The 19,756-nt window shown below is 44.8% G+C and overlaps 1 protein-coding gene across 1 annotated transcript in view; it reads right to left on the reverse strand.

Annotated features, from left to right (window-relative positions):
• SNX29 (sorting nexin 29) overlaps positions 1–19,756 on the reverse strand; it is a 596,058-nt gene that overhangs the window by 530,254 nt on the left and 46,048 nt on the right. Inside the window, exon 4 of the mRNA XM_064362489.1 lies at positions 12,479–12,603. Coding sequence (XP_064218559.1) covers positions 12,479–12,603 — 125 coding nt within the window. The remainder of the gene's footprint in view (positions 1–12,478; positions 12,604–19,756) is intronic.

Here is a 19,756-nt window from a genome sequence, read left to right on the forward strand (position 1 = left end):
TTCACATGTACACAGATTTTTAAAGTTTTTTACATACATTTAAATTATTTATTTATTTATGAGACAGGGCCTCTCCCTCTGTTACCCAGGCTGGAGCTCATTGCAGCGTCAACATCCTGTGCTCAAGTGATCCTCCTGTCTCAGCCCCCCAAGTAGCTAAGACACAGGCACGTGTCCCCATGCTCAGCTAATTTTTTTATTTTTATTTATTTGTAGAGACAAGGTTCTGCTATGTTGCGCAGGCTAGTATCAAACGCCTGGCTTCAAGCGATCCTCTTGCCTGAGATTCCCAAAGTGCTGGGAAAACAGGCAGGAGCCACCATGCCCAATCCCAGATTTTTTCATAGTTGTAATGCTAGTGTACACATAATTTTGTATCAATTTTCTTCACTTAACATTGGCTCTTCAACACTTTTTCATGCTGGCAATAACAATAACAGCAACTACTATTTACCGAGCACTAACTACGCACCAGCCATTGCAGTAAACACTTTACATCTGACATCATAACAACCAAGGCCATCTCCATGTGAGAGACAAGGTCTGAAGCCAGGACAAGTGAAGTAACTCTCCCGGCAACACAGCTAGTAAGCAGTATGGCAGAAAGGGACCTCACAGCTCACTGCAAACCACTAAATCACACTGCCCTGCAAAATGAGGGAATTGGCCTTCTTCAAAATGATAATGTTCACAACTGTTTAACGTTCCAAGTGGGGGAAGCTGAGTCTTTGCAGCCAGATCTGGCTTCTAATCTAGGAGCTCAACAGGCTCACAGTCCCCTCTGAAATGTGACGAAGGCTTTGAACCTGCCTTCCAGAAGGAGGCAAGTACACCATCTCCAGAAACTGCATTGCAGGCTAGTTAAGTTCACTCTAATGTTTTAATTCAACTTCACCAGGATCCACTGCACTCTTCCTCTGAGCTGTGAACCGAGCCAGGCTACGTGTTACCAGCTAGAGACAACAAGAACTCATTCCTAAGGGGCTTCCAGTCTAGCGGGCAGGACAAACAAAGGAAAAGTTCATTCAACCAAATGACCTTCAGCAAGTCACTTGACCATGCTAAGCCTGAGAATCCTCTCCCATAAAATCAACACAAAGTACAGAATTGCCCGGGGTTACTAGGGTAACTGGAAAGGGAAGGAAAACACTGAGCACAGTGCCCAGTCCATGATGACCAACCAGCATTTACTTAACAATTAATTCCCTTCAGAGCAGAGGGCATTCGCATGGCTTCATTTTTGTGTTAGCAGCATCTAAATGTATACATTTGTATGAGTGTGCATAAGTATTTGTGGATCAAGCCAATCACTGGGATCATTCTGAATAAACTTCCCAGGAATAACCGAAAACTGTCAAAACTATCTTGTCTCAATTCCTAAATGTTAAACTAATCCCTTCCCAAGCTCATCGGATCAGTGTAAACCACACAACTGTACAAAACAGCCTTCCTTCCACTCTCCACCTCACTCAGAAACTAGGATAGGGAATCTGGCGACAGCAATGCCCTGGGCCAGCTGGCCAACAAAGTGTTTCAAAAGACCCCAATCGTCTGCATGTCCATCACGTGTCCAATCAAGTGACTCTCACCTGCAGCCTGTCTTGAACAATTCAGTCACCTCCCTCTGACCTTGAATCTACTGAATGCTTTAAAGTGTAAAGTGTGTTTTCACCTTTCAATTCTGCAAATTGCTTACTGCTACAGAATCCTTTCAAAGCTTGTCAGGGTGATGCTGATAATGATAAGAATTATCCCAGCAGGGTTCCGCTCGCACTGCCAGAATTAATGTGGTCTATTTAAAGCACAGCTCACCTGCTAATTAGTGCCTGTGGTGTCCGTAATTTAATTTGGGGATATATACTGATCTGCTTTGAAACATGGGGTTAAGTCCAAAAGCGGGCAAGGGATTCTGATTCTCCAAACACCTGAAAGCCAAATGCCACCAAGAACAAGTGCCAGGGAGGGGTGTTGAAGAGGACTGCCCTGGGGCACCTATTAACTGAGGATGTCTAACAGCAAAGACTTTTGGCAAAGTTTCTATCACGCCTCAACTATCACCAATGCCAAGAATTCGTACCTTGGAGACCCCAAGGAAGGCAAAAACCTTGGCCCAAATTCTAGTTCAGGCATTGTGTGACCTTGGGAAGCTTATTTTGTCCTGTTTTCTTCCTCTGTACGATGGAAAGAACAGTATCTATCTGTATGGATTGCTATGAGGGAAAAATGAGAAACAGGAGTACATGTAAAGTGTATCCAATAAATGCAGTGAATAAAGGTTAGCCATAGTTATTAACATACCTGGCATATAACTGGTGCTCAGTAAAAACCAGCTATTAATATCATTACTACATTTGCACCAAACAGCATTCCTATTCCTTGTTTTGGGGTTTTTCTTGAGGGGGCAGGGTAGGGACAAGGTCTAACTCTGTCACCCAGGCTAGAGCACAGTGGCACAATCATAGTTCACTGCAGTCTTGAACTCCTGGGCTCAAGCAATCCTCCCCGCTCAGGCTCACAAGTAGCTGGGACTACAGGTGCACACCACCTTGCCTGGCTAATTTTTTTACTCAGGTTGGTCTTGAACTCCTGGAATCATATGATCCTCCTGCATCAGCCTCCCAAAGCACTGGAATTACAGATGTAAGCCACCATGCCTGGTCCCTTTCCCTTTCTTCTAGCAAAAGCACCCCTCTTTTCTATGGGAAATGCATTCCACTGGCATCCTTCAGCACTACCCTAAACTCTCCCCGCTGCAGGGGTAGACGGCTAACCAGGGCAGGCAATTAATTGGCCAGAACCAGGGCATATGCAACTTTAATTTTTTTAATGTTGCATGAAAATATTATTTATCTTGATTGATAATCTTTTTGGCACCACCTTCAATTTTGTGGCCAAAGCGAGTGTCTCACTGACCTTACCCTAGTCTTAGCCCTAGGCCACAGGGACCCTTCACACAAGTTCTACTGGAGCCACTAGAAGACAGGCTTTGCCTCCTCCAGGAGCTGAGGTCAGCAAACTACGGTCTGGGGGTCAAATATGGCCTGCAGACTTTTTGTAAGCACAGTGTCACTGGAACACAGCCACACCCACTTGCTCCCATATTGTCTGTGGCCAAGTTTCTGCTCCAGTGGCGGAGCTCAGTCATTGCGATGAAGATCGCATGGCTCACGAGGCCTATAATATGGCCCTTAAGGAGGCAGTGTGCCGACCCCATTCTAGAAGTAGGATCTCTAATAATCATGGAAACCTGGAGTTACCTGGGGCCATTTTCCACCCCATCATGTAGAGAGACCACATCTAGAAAGACATCCAATCATAGAGAAGCTGTGCTGAGAGACAGATGGAAACGAATTTGGGAGAAGGCAGGACCCCTGAATCCAACTCAACTCCGAGATGAACTCTTAGTTACTTGAGTCAGTAAATAAATGTCCTTCATCTTTTAGTTTATTTTATTTTTCCTTACAGATTCATTGGGATATTTTTTTCTTTTTTTTTTTTTTGAGACAGAGTTTTGCTCTTGTTGCCCAGGCTGGAGTGCAATGATACAATCTCAGCTCACCACAACCTCCACCTCCTGGGTTCAAGCGATTCTCCTGCTTCAGCCTCCCAAGTAGCTGGGATTACAGGCACACGCCACCATGCCCAGCTAATTTTGTATTTTTAGTAGAGATGGGGTTTCTCCAGGTTGGTCAGCCTAATCTCAAACTCCCAACCTCAGGTGATCTGCCTGCTTCAGATTCTCAAAGTGCTGGGATTATAGGCATGAGCCACCGCATCCAGCCTTTTTTTTTTTTTTTCTTAAATCAGTTTAAAGGATTTCCTATCATTTGCAACCACAGGAACTAATGCAGTGAGACAGGGTATGTTCTTCAGTCATCTGACAATCATCTATAGAAGACCAAGAACACGCCAGGCACTAAGCAACGCCTGGGCTCCACAGCCATGGCGGGTGAGGGGCGTCTCATCAGTGTGACAACAGTGCCCCAAAACAAACAAAGCACTGCTCAACAACAGTAACAACAACCAAAAAAAAAAAAGAAAACCCAAGCCCAGCCTGGTTACCACAGTAAAACCCCATCTCTAAAAAAGGAAACAGAAAACCCAGCTACAAGGAGCTGGGTATGACGGCATACACCTGTGGTCTCAGCTACTTGGGAGGCTGAGGCAGAGGAATCACTGGAGGCCAGGAGTTTGAGGCTGGAATGAACTATGATTGTACCACTGCACTCCAGCCTGGGTAGCAGAGCAAGGCCTTGTTTCTAAAAAACAAATCAAAACAAAACCAAAAGCCACACACAAAGAAAATCCAACACCATGGAGCTGGGTTAGTCTGGCGGTAGGCCAGAGATACAAAGGCTGTGTCAGGCCAGAATCTCCAACCTTTTGACCTCACTGTCCCAGAGGACTGTCATAACTCTGGGCATCTCATTCACAATTGAGCATGAAGAAAGGAAACAGGATGAAGCCAGTTCTATCACCCCTGTTACCAGGAAAGAACAAGTAATCCCAGAAAATCACAAGGGAGCAGAGAACAAAACTCCAAACTGGCTTAATCCTTCAGGTTCCCTCACCAAGATAAAGGAGGACATACCACAGCCTCGAGCAAAATCTAGGTTCTATATAAGCCAAAAAAGACAGAGGGATGAAGATGAAGCTAAGGGCGGAATCTAACAGAATCAGCCCCACACAGTATCAGCCATGCCAGGAACAAAGGTAAACCAAGTTCACTCATGTGCCAGCCTGAGAACTCGGTGAATACAGGTGCTCCCAAATCTGTCACACCCCAAACTGAACAAGCCTGACTACAAGGCACAAACGGATTGGCAGAGCAGAGTTCCAACAAGGGCCGCGCTCTGTCACTTGGCCATCTTCCAACTAGCCGCAAGACTGCCTTCCAGAACCAGAGCTCAGCATAATACCATTCTACAAGAGTGTACAGCACAGCACCTCCTTTATTAAAGAGTGGGAAATAAATTAATGAGGCATGGTGGCGTGCACGTGTAGTCCCAGCTACTCAAGAGGCTGAAGTGGGAGGATCGCATGAGCCCATTAGTTCAAGGCTGCAGAGAGCCATGATTCCGCCACTGCACTCTAGCCTGGCAACAGAGCAAGACCCTGTCTCTTTAAAAAAAAAAAATGGGTAATTTCTAAGAAGTACTTCTAAAACTTGTGTCTTACTTCCTTTTAGGGGCATACGCCATCATAATCTGAAGAGTCATTTACATTCTGACAGGAGCAAGGCAAAGGACCCATGGAACTCACAGCTCACAGCCTAGATAACTGTGATCTAAAAACTGACAACTCAGAGGCCAAACTCAGTCTCTTTTGATATGGAGTTTCACTCTTGTAGCCCAGGCTGGAGTGTGGTGGCACGATCTCCACTCACTGCAACCTCCACCCTCCCGGGTTCAAGCAATTCTCCAGTCTCAGCCACCCAAGTAGCTGGGATTACAGGCATGCCACCACCACGACCAGCTAATTTTTGTATTTTTAGTAGAGATGGGGTTTCACCACGTTGGTCAGGCTGCTCTCAAACTCCTGACATCAGGTGATCGGTCCACCTCAACCTCCCAAAGTGCTAGGATTACAGGCATGAGCCACCACACCTGGCCAAGTCTTCTTTTTTTTTTTTTTTTTTATTTTGAGGTAGAGTCACTCTGTCACCCAGGCTGGAGTGCCAGGGCATGATCTCAGCTCACTGTAACTTCCACCTCCCAGGTTCAAGCAATTCTCCTGCCTCAGCCTCTCAAGTAGCTGGAATTATAAATGCCTACCACCACCAGCAGCTGATTTTTATATTTTTAATGGAGACAGGGTTTTACCATGTTGGCCAGGCTGGTCTCGAACTCCAGACCTCTAGTGATCCACCCACCTCGGCCTCCCAAAGTACTGGGATTACAGGCCTAAGTCTTAATTTATAAGATATCAGGATTAAACACCTTTGAAAAAAGCAGAAGTCGCATTTGCCCAAGAAGTATCAGTCCAGCTCCACTAGATCTTAACATGCTGGGACACGTTCATACCCCTTAGTAAATAGACACTGGCCTAAGCCCCTGCCACCCTGGGTATCGAGGGCTCATGCCCAAGGGACCCTGTGGACAGCCCCATGATCCAGCGACCCAGGAGTTAACACAGAGACCAAGGGGCACAGCACACTGGCTTCTGACTTCCTCCCTAAGGCCAGTTTCTTTCTGCCAGTTGTCAACCACTATTTTCACCTCAGTGGAGTTCAGCATTTTCTCTGCATCTTTAGCAGACATCCTTCCAAGGCTTCCCTCACCAAAAGCAGCTGATTTGCACGTTCATGAATACAAAAGAAAAACACCAACAGGGAACTGAAAGCAGAGATGGGAGGATGAGGAACTAGACTTCCCCTCACCATTAAAAGGATGGACCCAGGGCTCCCCTGGCGCATCAGCTTCCTATCAAATTAATTTTTCTACAGAAATGAAATTGTTACCCAAGGTGATCCAATGAAGCAAAATACAAATTCTGCTTTGAGTGCAATCAACCGTTTTCAAAAATCCCCGCTGAGGATCAAGGAAGTCGATCTCTCTCATTTTACAGTTGTGGGTATATTACCACCCCCTGCTTCCCACTGACTGTGAAGATGCGTATAGACTGCTGAGGGTAGGGGATCTGCTTCCTGGGAAAATGAGCAGTGTGCCCTAAAGTCAGGATCCTAGAGTGGTTTATTTTGAATGCAGTCCTTTGGTACCCTCTACTATGCAGCGGGCCAGGTGCCTTGCAAGACACTGGAGCTACAAGGATGAGTGAGGTTAGACCCAGTTGCTCACTACCTTCAAAAGAGAGAAACAGTAAGAAAACAGGTAGCGCGACCAGGTGTGGTAGCTCACATCTGTCATCTCAGCATTTTAGGAGGCCAAGGCAGGCAGATCACCTGAGGTCAGTTGTTTCAGACCAGCTTCGTCAACAAGATGAAACCCCGTCTCTACTAAAATATAAAAATTAGCCGGGCGTGGTGGCACATGCCTGTAATCCCAGCTACTTAGGAGGCTGAGGCAGGAAAATTGCTAAATCTGGGAGTTGGAAGTTGCAGTGAGCCAAGATCACACCACTGCACTCCAGCCTAGGACAGAGCGAGACCCTGTTTCCAAAAGAAAGAAAAGGAAAGGAAAAAGCAAACAGGTAGTGCCATACATAGATTTGATGGAAGGAGAACTCAGGACCATAAGGGGGCACAGTCCAGCTGAACCACGTCGGGATCTCATGAGCGGCTTTTTAAAACAATTCTGAAACTTCAAGAGAGAAGAGAACAAAACCATATGAGATACCACTTCACATGCATTAGGATGGCAATTATGAAAACATAAAAGAGGAAGCCAGACATGGTGGCTCAGGCTTGTAATCCCAGCACTTTGGGAGGCCAAGGTGGGAGGAACACCTAGGGCAAGGAGTTTGAGACCAGCCTGGGCAAGATAGGAAGACTCTGTCCCTATAAAAAATAATTATTATTATACGCATATATATGAAAAAAGGGGTGGTAATCACTCTCTGGTTCTTACCATGTATACAAGTAAAGCTCTATACCTCTTCTCTAATTTAAAAAACCAGCATAGGCCGAGTGCAGTGGCTCACGCCTGTACACCCAGAACTTTGGGATGCCAAGGCAGGCAGATCACTTGAGGCCAGGAGTTCAAGACCAGCCCGGCCAACATGGTAAAAACTTCTCTTCACTAAAAATACAAAAATTGGCCAGGCACAGTGACGCATGCCTGAAATTCCAGCTACTCAGGAAACTGAGGCAGGAGAATCACTTGAACTCAGGAGGCGGAGGCTGCAATGAGCCAAGATCGCACCACTACACCCCAGCCTGGGCAACACAGTGAGACTCCGTCTCAAAAAAATAAATTAATTAAAATAAATAAAAAATCAGGCTGGGTGCAGTGGCTCATACCTGTAATCCCAGCATTCTGGGAGGCCAAGATGGGGGGATCATGAGGTCAGGAAATCAACACCATCCTGGCCATGGTGAAACCCCATTATCTCTACTAAAACACAAAAAACTAGCCGGGCGTGGTGGCACATGCCTTTAGTCCCAGCTACTCAGGAGGCTGAGGCAGGGTAATCGCTTGAATCCAGGAGACGGAGGTTGCAGTGAGCCATGATCGTGCTATAGCACTCTAGCCTGGGGAAAGAGTTAATATTTATTTATTAAGACTCCGTCTTAAATAAATAAATAAATACCAGCATTGGTAAGGCTATGGAGTTGGCAAGGATATGGAGAAATTGGACCTCTTGTGCATTGCTAATGGGAATGTAACATGGTATTCCCATTATGGAAAACCCTCTGATGATTCCTAAAAAATTAAACATGGAATTACCATATGATCCAGGATTCTCCTTCTGGGTATATGCCCCAAAATAACTAAAAGTGAAAAAACAAATATTTGTAGCTCCATATTCACAGCAGTACTATTCACAATAGCCCATAAATGGAAGATGCCCGTAAATGGAAGACACCCAACTGTCATGGGAATAAACAAAGTATGGGCTCTACAAAGCCTCAAAAATATTATTCAGCCTTTAAAAAGAAGGAAATTCTGACACATATTACAACATGGATGATCCTTGAAGATGTTATGCTAAATGAAGCCGGACACAAAAGAACAAATATTGCATGATTCCATTTATACAAGGAACCCAAAGTAGAATGCACTAGGGCAGAAAGCAGAATGTTGGCTGCCAGAGGCGGGGGTCTGGGAAAGTGTGTGTTAGTGTTTAATAAGTACACAGTTTCGGTTTGTAAAAATGGAAAGGTTATGAGATGAATGATGGTAATGACTATTGTACAACAATGTGAATGTATGTTAAATACACTTACACTGAACAATAAGTACACCTCAAATGGCTGAAATGGGAAATATCATTATGTACATTTTACTGTATTTTTTTTTAAGAGAGAATAGAAATTTGGCCAGTAGGAGCTTGGGTTAGAGTTGGGGAAGGAAGGAGGGTAGTGGAAGGGAAGAACTCCCAGACTTGAAGAGTTTCAAGACAGTAGAAACAAGGAGGGCTGTTCAAAATACAGGATTGGTCCGGGCACAGTGGCTCATGCCTGTAATCCCAGCACTTTGGGAGTCTGAGGCAGTCAGATCATTTGAGGTCAGGAGTTCAAGACCAGCCTAGCCAACATGGGGAAACCCCATCTCTACTAAAAATACAAAATTTAGGAGGCATGGTGGTACATGCCTGTAGTCCTAGCTACTCGGGAGGCTGAAGCACAAGAATTGCTTGAACCCAGAAGGCAGAGGCTGCAATGAGCCAAGGTCGTGCCACTGCACGCCAGCCTGGGTGACAGAGCAAGATGCGGTCTCAAAAAAATAAAAATAAAAACAAATACAGGACTGAATCATCTAAATTAGTGAGAGGCACCAAGCAAGGCACAGGCAGTGGCGCTGAAGGCCCCGCCCCACACAGTAACTGCCATTAGTACTTTAGTTGCTGAATTGTGGAGAGGTCCCAAGAGTCCCAAGGCAGGGGCATGGCAGGAAGGGAGCTTGTGGGGCTCAGGCCATCATTTCTTTGCCAACTGGATGTAAGAGTAGTGATGTTTTACCTGCCGCTGCCTGTCAGCCCTGATGTACAGCACAGCATACGAGGTAGAACAGAGACAGGCAAAGTCAGTCAGGGAGAGAGCCCTAGAAGCCATGTCAAGAACTGGGTGCTTTGTCCCAACTCTTAAAGAGACCCATGGAAGAGCTTTAAGTCAGTGGGGGTATGCGGAATAAGTCAGGGAGTGGGATGGTCATTAAAGAAGACCACTCCATGATGTACAAAGTGGCTTAGAGCTGATCAAGACTGAAAGCAGAAAAACACAACTCGGGGAGAAAGAAGAGAACTCACTGAGGATAGAGAAGCTGCGAATAGCTCAGGGACCCATGTGAGAGACAGAAAACAGTGCTCTGTGCAGGACTGGTTTAGGAGCAGAGAAGCAGGAGAAGGCTAGGAGGAAGCCCAAGAGCGGTACAGCAGACCTGGGTAAAGGGCAGAGCCATTTACTAAGCAAGAAACACAGGAACACATATGGATGAAGATCAGAATTCAGTCTTGGAGACTGACGAGCCCATGCTTTACAACCAAATAGACATTCAAGAGACAGAGTTCAAGGAAGGGATCTGGGCTGCGGGTCTGACTAAGAATAAAAGGCACATACATAGCAACTTCATCAACGAATCCAAACAATATGCGTAGAAACAAGAGCCAACAATGAATCCAAGTATGAATAATATTTGAGGGTACAGAAGTGATATGCCAAGAAGGATCAGAAAAGAAGAAGAAAGAATGCCAGGAGGCTATGGCATCGCAGAAAGCAGGGGAAGGCAGTGTTTCAAAGTCAGAAGATCCTCAGTGCCCAAGGCTGCTGAACAGACAGGGCTAAGATTACAACTTAAAATTTACAGGCAGCTCAGCAACAGTAACTGTGTCTCTGGTATATTCTGAACAGCACCAATCACCTTGTAATTTTTTTTGAGACTCAGTCTCATTCTGTTGCCCAGGCTGGAGTGCAGTGGCATGATCTCGACTCACCACAACCTCTGCCTCCTGGGTTCAAGCAATTCTAAATGTGAGCCACTGTGCTCACATTATCTTATTGGTAGGTAATATTTGTACATATTTATGGGGTACATGTGATATTTTGATACATGCACAGAATGTGTAATGACGTCAACAGATCTTTGCCTTTTTTTTCTTTCTTTGGGCAGTCTGATTCTTTCGGACTATTGTTTGATGCATGTCTGAAAATGAGTAACTGGTGAAATAAGCAAGAATCGAAGATCTAGGAGCCTCTCTGAGCCTGCTCTAGCCCCAGGAGACTGTCCAAAGAGAAAACAAAACAAAACAAAACAAAACAAAACAAAGATCTGTTGAAGTCATTACACATCCTATGCATGTATCAAAATATCACATGTACCAAGGCCGGGCACCATGGCTCACGCCTGTAATCCCAGCACTTTGGGAGGCCGAGGTGGGCGGATCACAAGGTCAGGAGTTCAAGACTAGCCTGGTCAACGTGGCAAAACCCCATCTCTACTAAAACTACAAAAATTAGCCAGGCATGGTGGCGCACACCTGTAATCCCAGCTACTCAGAAGGCTGAGGCAGAGTATCGCTTGAACCCAGGAGGCAGAGGGTGCAGTAAGCCGAGGTTGCGCCACTGCACTCCAGCCTAGCAAGAAAGCGAGACTCCGTCTCAATAACAGAAAAAAAAAGGATCTGTTGGACCCAGGCACGGTGGCTGACATTTGTAATCCCAGCTAGTTGGCAGGCTGAGGTGGAGGATCACTTGAGTCCAGGAGTTTGAGATCAGCCTGGCCATCAGAATGAGATCCCCATCTCTAAAAAAGTTTAAAAACCAGCCAGTCATGGTGGTGCAAGCCTGCAGTCCCAGCTACTTCAGAGGCTCAGCAAGGGGATCTACTTGAGCCTAGAAGTTCCAGGCTTCAGTGAGCCATGATCACACCACTGCACTCCAGCCTGGGCAACAAAGCAAGACCCCAAACCTAAATATAAATAAATAAATAAATAAATAAATAAATAAATAAATAAATAAATAGAGCTGTTGAAGGGCTCAGAAAAAAGGAAGCATAATACAGCAACAGGAGGGAGAGGGAAAGACTAAGAATTCTTTGAGCACAGAATTTCCACACACTGCCACTAAACGTGACAAGGTCCAACTTTTGGCTGTGAAAGGGGAACCAGCTGAAGACAGCACATTATACTCAGCAATGACACTGATATATCAAAGTGATAAGAAAGATTCCAGGATTCCCAGCAGCAGCCATGGGCAGGGCTAGAACTGAAAACTCAGGGGAGGAGGAGACCACAGGACCACTTCAAGGTTCAGCTCCAAAGCAGATCACCATTAACAGTTTCCTCATCTGTACAGTGGTGATAATAAAGGTCCCTACAACTCACAGAGCTATCAAAGAATTGAATGAGTTAATTTAAATCAAAGTGCAAGGCCTGCATTAAGTACTAAGTGTTAATAGTTATTATTTAGCATGTGCCTGTCATTCACATGGAAATGTTTTCCAACATTAAATTGGATGATAACAGAATCTCTGGGGTTTCTGTTGCTGGTGTTGAAGACATTTAATTATGAAATGCCATGCTATCCTCAGGCATCAAATTAAAACAGATTATTAATTTCCCAGCAACTGGCACGCCACACTGGTGAAATAAACCAGTGTGCTGCAGGTCCCTGAACCCAGAGGAGACTGTACCATGTGGCTCTGAGAATTCTGCACAAAAGATGACTTCATTTAAATTCAGATGCCAGACAACACCATAACGTTTTGACTACAATTAAGACATGGATTTCTGTGTGCACACATACCACCACCAAGTTCCACACAATGACTTCCCCGCCCGCTATTAAAAAATAAACAAAAAAGAAAAAGAGAGAGCAGAAGGAACGCAAGCTCCTCCAAGCTATGGCCAGGCAGAGCAGTACCTGTTTCGGTTTTGCTGGCAAAGCCCGCTGCCTGCTTGATCGCTGCTGCTGTGAGTGCCAATCCTCGACTCCTCTTCAAGCCATGCTGTAGGACGGCTTCAAACTGGGCACACAGACAGGTGACCCTGGGAGAGAACCAATGACTCATCAGTCCCCCCCGGAAAAGGGAGTACCAACTAGGGCGGCCCCAGCATCTCCAGGGAGTGAGTAAGCTGCCAGGTGTAAACTTCCGTGTGAAGGCAGACAGGAGACACCTGGATTTGCAGGCTGGGTTACTAACCTGCAACACTCCACACACCTCCCGTGTTGATGTTCATTTCACAGAGCTCAAGATGTCCAGCACAGTCTACCCATATACATCAGACTGGCACAGTAACAATTCACAAGGAACAAGGGAATAGGAACTGGTGCCAGCTGTCGGGGGTACAGTGGGGGGGACAAGTTAAAACCCAATCAGTTCCATGTGGGGAGCAGTTGGATGTTAATTGCATCCAATTCACAAGTTTTACTCTAATTCATATCACATGTAGTTCAAGGAACAAGATTATGTTTTTGGAGACTGAATTCACCAGGCTGCCAAATTGGAAACACTGTGTGATTTCATGGCCTGTTACACCCTCTAAAATATATATATATATATACACATATATATATATGAATTCTGATTCTCATTCTTTATTCTGTTATGAGATTACATGCTCTAAAAATAACAATCATATGAATTCTGACTCTTGTTTTTTCTTCTGTTGTAAGAGATTACATTGTGAACTCAGAATGTGAGTTGATGGAATTTTCAATTAAGTTACGATTACTGTGCCTTTAATTGAATTAGTTTCTTAATAACCAAAGAAATAAGAGATTCAGGAACAAAGAGATGAAGTCACAGCAACTACATTTGATTCTTAGCAATCTTCTCAGGGCTCCTGAGTCTCTGCCTGATTGGATCTGTGGACACTACTGGCCGTTTCCACTCATTCATGTAACAAATGTGCAGAAATTCTGAACATCTCCCACACGCCATGCACTGTTCTAGGCTCTGAGGAGATGAAGGTGGCAGTGAGATAGGCAAGGTTTCTGCCTCACTCATATGCATGGTTCTAGCAAAGGGAGGTACACAAATAAGTTAACCAGACCATTTCAGTTAATCAAAACTTAGAAGTAAAAAAGACAGGATGAGGTGGGAGGTGGCAGGTGGTGACGGGGCAGGGACAGGCTTAGGTTCTGTGGGCTGAATGGAGGTGGCCTTGGAGTTATAAGCTGGACATGACAAGGGCAGCAAGCTGGACAGACAGGCCCAGTGCAAAGGCCCTGAGGCCACCACCATCCGGCTGAGCCTCGCCTGGCCTTGGGCATTTGCTGCTCCACCCATCCTGACACCTGTGGTAACAATACTCCAGGTGTTTATCACTCTGTGGGTAGTAAAATATTTTCATACCCATTATTTAACTCCTCTCGTCAACACTATGATATAGATGAGACAAGTATTATTATCTCTCTTTTACACTTGAAGAAGCTGAGGCTAAGGACACTTAAATGACCTCCTGAAAAGTGCACAGCAAGCAGCAACATCTGTATCTGAACCTCATCCTCACAAGTTGATCCAATGTACTTTCCTCCATCCCCAATATCACCAAAACAAACATCCTTTATTCTAAGATAAATGTCCTCTAGCTCCCTTACTCAATCTTTACTTGTCATCTGTCTATAGCAGACAACCTTAACACGGCATCAGCCAATCAACAGCATTCCTACCTTTTCACTGTATTTTATGCCCATGACAGACATCACTAATCGATCCCAGCATTGTAGGCCAACACTGGCAAATGACCAAAGTTGGCCCTCCACAGAAGGAAGCCTATTAGCCATCACAAATCTAATACTTCCCCTTAACAACACTGCTTGGTTTTCACTTTCTATATTATGCTTCCTGGATCCCTGACACCTAGATCAGTACCTGGTACACAGTGTTTGCCCCACAAATGTTTTTCCAATGGGTAGGTAAATGAATGATTAACCTTGAACCAGAGATCCCACAATACTCCCCCACATTTAAACAAGCCTCTTTGCTGGGCAGATACCACTCTTAATTATTATAGATGTGCATATGCTAGTCTCTGTACACACAGGCACGTATTTTAAGACTTCCTAAAAGCTGGGACATCACCAAAACTCTGTAAATACCACAGAAACCAAAACCATGGCACACAGAACACTAACCCAGATCAGCTGTCTGTCTCAGAGAGAGAAAGGAAAAAAAAAAAAAAAAACCTGGAGTGTGTTGAGAGTTCTCTGTAACTAACCAAAGCCTCTATCTTTAAAATAATCTTTTGCAAATACAGCAATCAACTCAACAATCACTATCAGTTTGCTTGGTTCCAATGCACAAGTCAGTAACTGCCCAGCCAGTTCTAGATAAAACCAGGGCCCTAAGAGGAATGGAATGCAGGCGAACTACACAAATCCAGTCCCCAAGGTTTGGGTTACATCATCAGTACTGTGTTACAGAGGCACACAGGTCACAATTAACCTAACACGCACGAATGCCCAGGTGGATGCTAGTCCTATAATTAGATCATTATGATGCCTTCCTTGCCAAAGACCATTCTACTTAACACCCTCCCCATGTCCCCTTTCCACCTCCCCTTTGGATCTGAGCACTATTTACTGGTCATTCAAGACTCAGCTCTTGGCCAGGCGCAGTGGCTCACACTTGTAATCCAGCACTGTGGAAGGCCAGGCAGATGGATCACCTGGGGTAAGGAGTCCAGACCAGCCTGGCCAACATGGTGAAACCCGGTCTCTACTAAAAGAAAAATGTATATATACATATATAGATAGATAGATAGATATGTACAAAAATTAGCTAGGTATGGTGACACATGCCCGTAATCCCAGCTACTCGGGAGGCTGAGGCAGGAGAATCGCTTGAATTCAGGAGGCGGAGGTTGCTGAGCCGAGATTGTGCCATTGCACTCCAGCCTGGACAATAAGAGCAAAACTCAGTCTCAAAAGAAAAAAAAAGACTTAGCTCGCGTATTCCCTCCTCCAGTAAGCCTTCCTGAATGTTTCCTCATTCTGAGCTTCCTCTTACTACAGTGCTCGCCACCCTGTTAACAACAGTCTGATTTCCAGGGCTGCCTTCTCTTGCTAACTGTGAGCTCCCATGCACTTAGCGCCATGCCTGGTTGCTATAGAGAATGTGACCAACATGATCTCTCTAGTCAGGGAACTCAAGATTATAAACCTGATGTACATTTTGGTGAGAGATGCATCTCAGGAGATTTCATATAATTTGTCATTCGAATCCAGGTCAGTTAAAACTACTGAATCAAGTAGAACATACTTGTCCAAGCACAGGAATCTACTCTTTAGCTTCTGGTGGACACATTACAGAAGCACCAACTTACAACTATGTCATACACCACGTCACACTAAAGCTTTCCACTGCTTCCCATCTTATATGGGAAGCAATAGATGATAATTCCCAAAAAATGAAAGGGGCACTAGCTTTAGTACAGTCCTTTATTTTCTTTTTTCTTTCTCTTTTTTTTTTTTTTTTTGAGACAGGGTCTTGCTCTATTGCCCAGGCTGGAGTGCGGTGGTGTAATCACGGCTCACTGCAGCCTCAACCTCCCAGGCTCAAACGATCCTCCCACCTCAGCCTACCAAGTGAGTGAGACTACGGTCATGCACTACCATACGCAGCTAATTTTTTTTATTTTTTGTAGAGACAGGGTCTCACTTGACAGGGCTGGGGCTTCCTTATTTTCTTGACCTAGTCTCTACAATTTCCCAGAATGCTCTCTGCTATAGACACTCTGGCTTCACTATGGAGGTCAGCTGCCTCCTTGCCATTTTATTACATCAAACTTCCATTCCAACTTAACGAACTACGAATATCATTTTAAAGAAGTGGGTCACTTAACAACAGGATTATTTTAATTTTTTTAAAAGCACCAGTGAGGTGGGGTACAGTAGCTCACACCTAAAATCCCAGCATTTTGGGAGGCCAAGGTGGGTGGATCACTTGAGGCCAGGAGTTCAAGACCAGCCTGGCCAACATGGTGAAATCTCATCTCTACTTAAAACACAAAAATTAGTTGGACGTGATGGCAAGCACCTGTAATTCCAGCTACTCAGGAGGCTGATGCAGGAGAATTCCTTGAACCCTGGGGGCATAGGTTACAGTGAGCCAAAATCACACTACCGCACTCCAGCTTGGGCAACAGAGTGAGACTCTGTCTCAAAAAAAAAAAAGAAGCAGCACCAGTCAGGCCAGCCACGATGGTTCACATCTGTAATCCCAACACTTTGGGAGGCCAAGGCGGGCAGATTGCTTTGAATGCAGGGTTCAAGACCAGCCTGGGCAACATGGCAAACATAGATTTTGTACTAAAACTACAAAAACTAGCCAGGTGTGGTGGCACACGCCTATAGTCTCAGCTACTTGAGAGGCTGAAGTGAGAGGATGGCTTGAGCCTGGGAGACAGAGATTGTAGTGAGCCAAGATTGTGTCACTACAATTCAGCCTGGGTGACAGAGCCAGGCCCTAACTCAGGGAAAAAAAAAAAAAAAAGAAGCAGCAGCAGCAGCAGTCAACAAAATCACTCCAAGTTTTTATGTATACAGCTGTTTGCCAAATGAATGGATAAATAAAGAGTTGTCTATCTGCGATGGAGATAGCAAACCATCATGGCATGTGTGCACCTATGCAACAATCCTGCAAGATCTGCACATGTACCCCAGAACTTAAAGTACAGTAAAAAAAAAAAAAAAAAAAGTTGTCTATCCATACAATGGAATATCATCTGGCAACAAAAAAGACTAAGGGGCTGGGCCGATGGCTCACGCCTGTAATCCCAGCACTTTGGGAGGCCAAGGCAGGCAGATCACCCAAGGTCAGGAGGTTGAGACCAGCCTGGCCAACATGGGGAAACCCCATCTCTACTAAAAACACAAAAATTAGCAGAGATTGTAGTGAGCCAAGATCGCACCACTGCACTCCAGCCTGCGCTACAGAGCAAGACTCGGTCTAAAAAAAAGGAATAAGGTACTGATCCATGCTACAACATGGAAGAACCTTAAAAATATTATGCCAGACCCAAATACCACACACTGTACGATTCCATGAAATGTCTAGGAAGGGTAAATACAGACAGTCTCCAACATAACCATGGTTTAATTTATGATTTTTTGATTCTACAATAGGATTATCAGGACATAACCCCATCATAAGTCAAGGAACATTTGGCTATAGAAACAGAAAGTCAATTAATTAGTGGTTGTCTAAGGCTGGGGTTGAAAGTAGGAATTAACTGTTAACTAGCACAAGGGAATTTTGGGAGATAACAGAAATGTTCAAAAACTGAATTGTGAAAACTGAAAACTCTAAATTTATTAAAAAGCAGACACACACACACACACACACACACAAATCCCTGTAATCCCAGCCACTCCAGAGGCAGAGGCTGGAGAATCACCTGAACCCAGGAGGCAGAAGTTGTAGTGAGCTGAGATCATGACATTACCCTCCAATCTGGGCCACAAGAGCGAAACTTAGCCTCAAAAAAAAAAAAAAAATCACTGAATTGTATACTTACAAGGACTATATTTTTATGGGATGTAAATTAGACCTCAACAAAGCTGCTTTAAAAAAAAAAAAACCTCGCCCAAGTGCTCAGTAAAAGTCTGATAAAGTAGCAAAACAATTAGTGAATGGAAAATGAAGTAACTTCCTCCTGCTGCATTTAAAAGTGTCCACCAAGACCAGCATAGCTGGACTGTGCGCCAGTTCAACTAGTTTTCTGTTAATATTTGGCAAGCATTTGTTTTCAAGAGCTTTCTCCTATATTTCTTTTTTTTTGAGATGAAGTCTCGTTCTGTCGCCCAAGGCCGGAGTGCAATGACACAATCTCAGTTCACTGCAACCTCCACCTCCTGGGTTCAAGAGATTCTCCTGCCTCAACCTCCAGAGTAGCTGAGATTAAGGGGCGCACCACTATGACTGGCCAATTTTTTTGCATTTTTAGTAGAAATGAGATTTCGTCATGTTGGGCAGGCTGGTCTCGAACTCCCGACCTCAAGTGATCTGCCCGCCTCCGCCTCCCAAAGTGCTAGGATTACAGTAGTGGGCCACTGCATCCAGCTTGTCCTATATTTCTTTCTTTCTTTCTTTCTTTTTTTTGGAGCTGGAGCCTCGCGCTCCACCAGACTTGAGCGCAGCGCTGCGATCTCAGCTCACTGCAACCTCCACCTCCCAGGTTCAAGCAATTTTCCTGCCTCAGCCTCCCAAATAGCTGGGACTACAGGCATGCACCACCACGCCCAGCTAATTTTTCTATTTTTAGTAGAGACAAGGGTTCACCATGTTGGCCAGGATGGTCTCAACCTCTTGACCTTGTGATCTGCCCACCTCGGCTTCCCAAAATGCTGGGATTACAAGCGTAAGCCACTGCTCTCGGCCCTGTCCTATATTTCAAAACTGCTTAATCTGCTACACTATTCTATTAAAAGATTTCTATATACTTTTGTATGGCAAATGTTAGAATAACAGGATCAGCCATGAATGCTGCATTTTTATGAACTAAATCAAATTAACCTTGTGACAGAAGGACCTATTTCAACTTGATTCTTTTTTTTGTTTTTTGAGAAGGAATCTTGCTCTGTTGCCCATGCTGGAGTGCAATGGCGTGATCTTGGCTCACTATAACCTCCACCTCCCAGGATCAAGCAATTGTCCTGACTCAGCCCCTTGAGTAGCTGGGATTACAGGCATGCGCCACCAGACCTGGCTAATTTTTTGTAGTTTTAGTAGAGACAACGTTTCACCATATTGGCCAGGCTGGTCTCAAACTCCTGACCTTGTGATCTGCCCACCCCACCCTCCTGGGATTACAGGTGTTAGCCCGGCGACCCTTTTACTATGTTACAGCTTTACTGAAGCCTTTTTGAGAAAACCAAGTACAATCATGAACATAGACTAGATTATCCTCATTTGTAAAATTACAAAGTTGGCTAGAATGGAGTCTGCTGTATCTATGAAAATTTGTCAATAAACAGCATGAGCCATATCTCAGGTTTAAGAGAATAAGTACAAGGCCATTACATGACAATCATTTGAAATGGGCCATGAGACCGGGCGCACTGGCTCACACCTGTAATCTCAGCACTTTGGGAGGCCTACAAGGGTTGACTGCCTGAGATCAGGAGTTCCTGACCAGTCTGGCCAACATGATGAAACCCCATCTCTACTAAAAATACAAAAGTTAGCTGGATGTG

Source organism: Aotus nancymaae, unplaced genomic scaffold (assembly GCF_030222135.1).
Source record: "Aotus nancymaae isolate 86718 unplaced genomic scaffold, 86718_ANA_hifiasm-v0.15.2.pri h1tg000049l, whole genome shotgun sequence".
Taxonomy (NCBI): Eukaryota; Metazoa; Chordata; class Mammalia; order Primates; family Aotidae; genus Aotus; species Aotus nancymaae.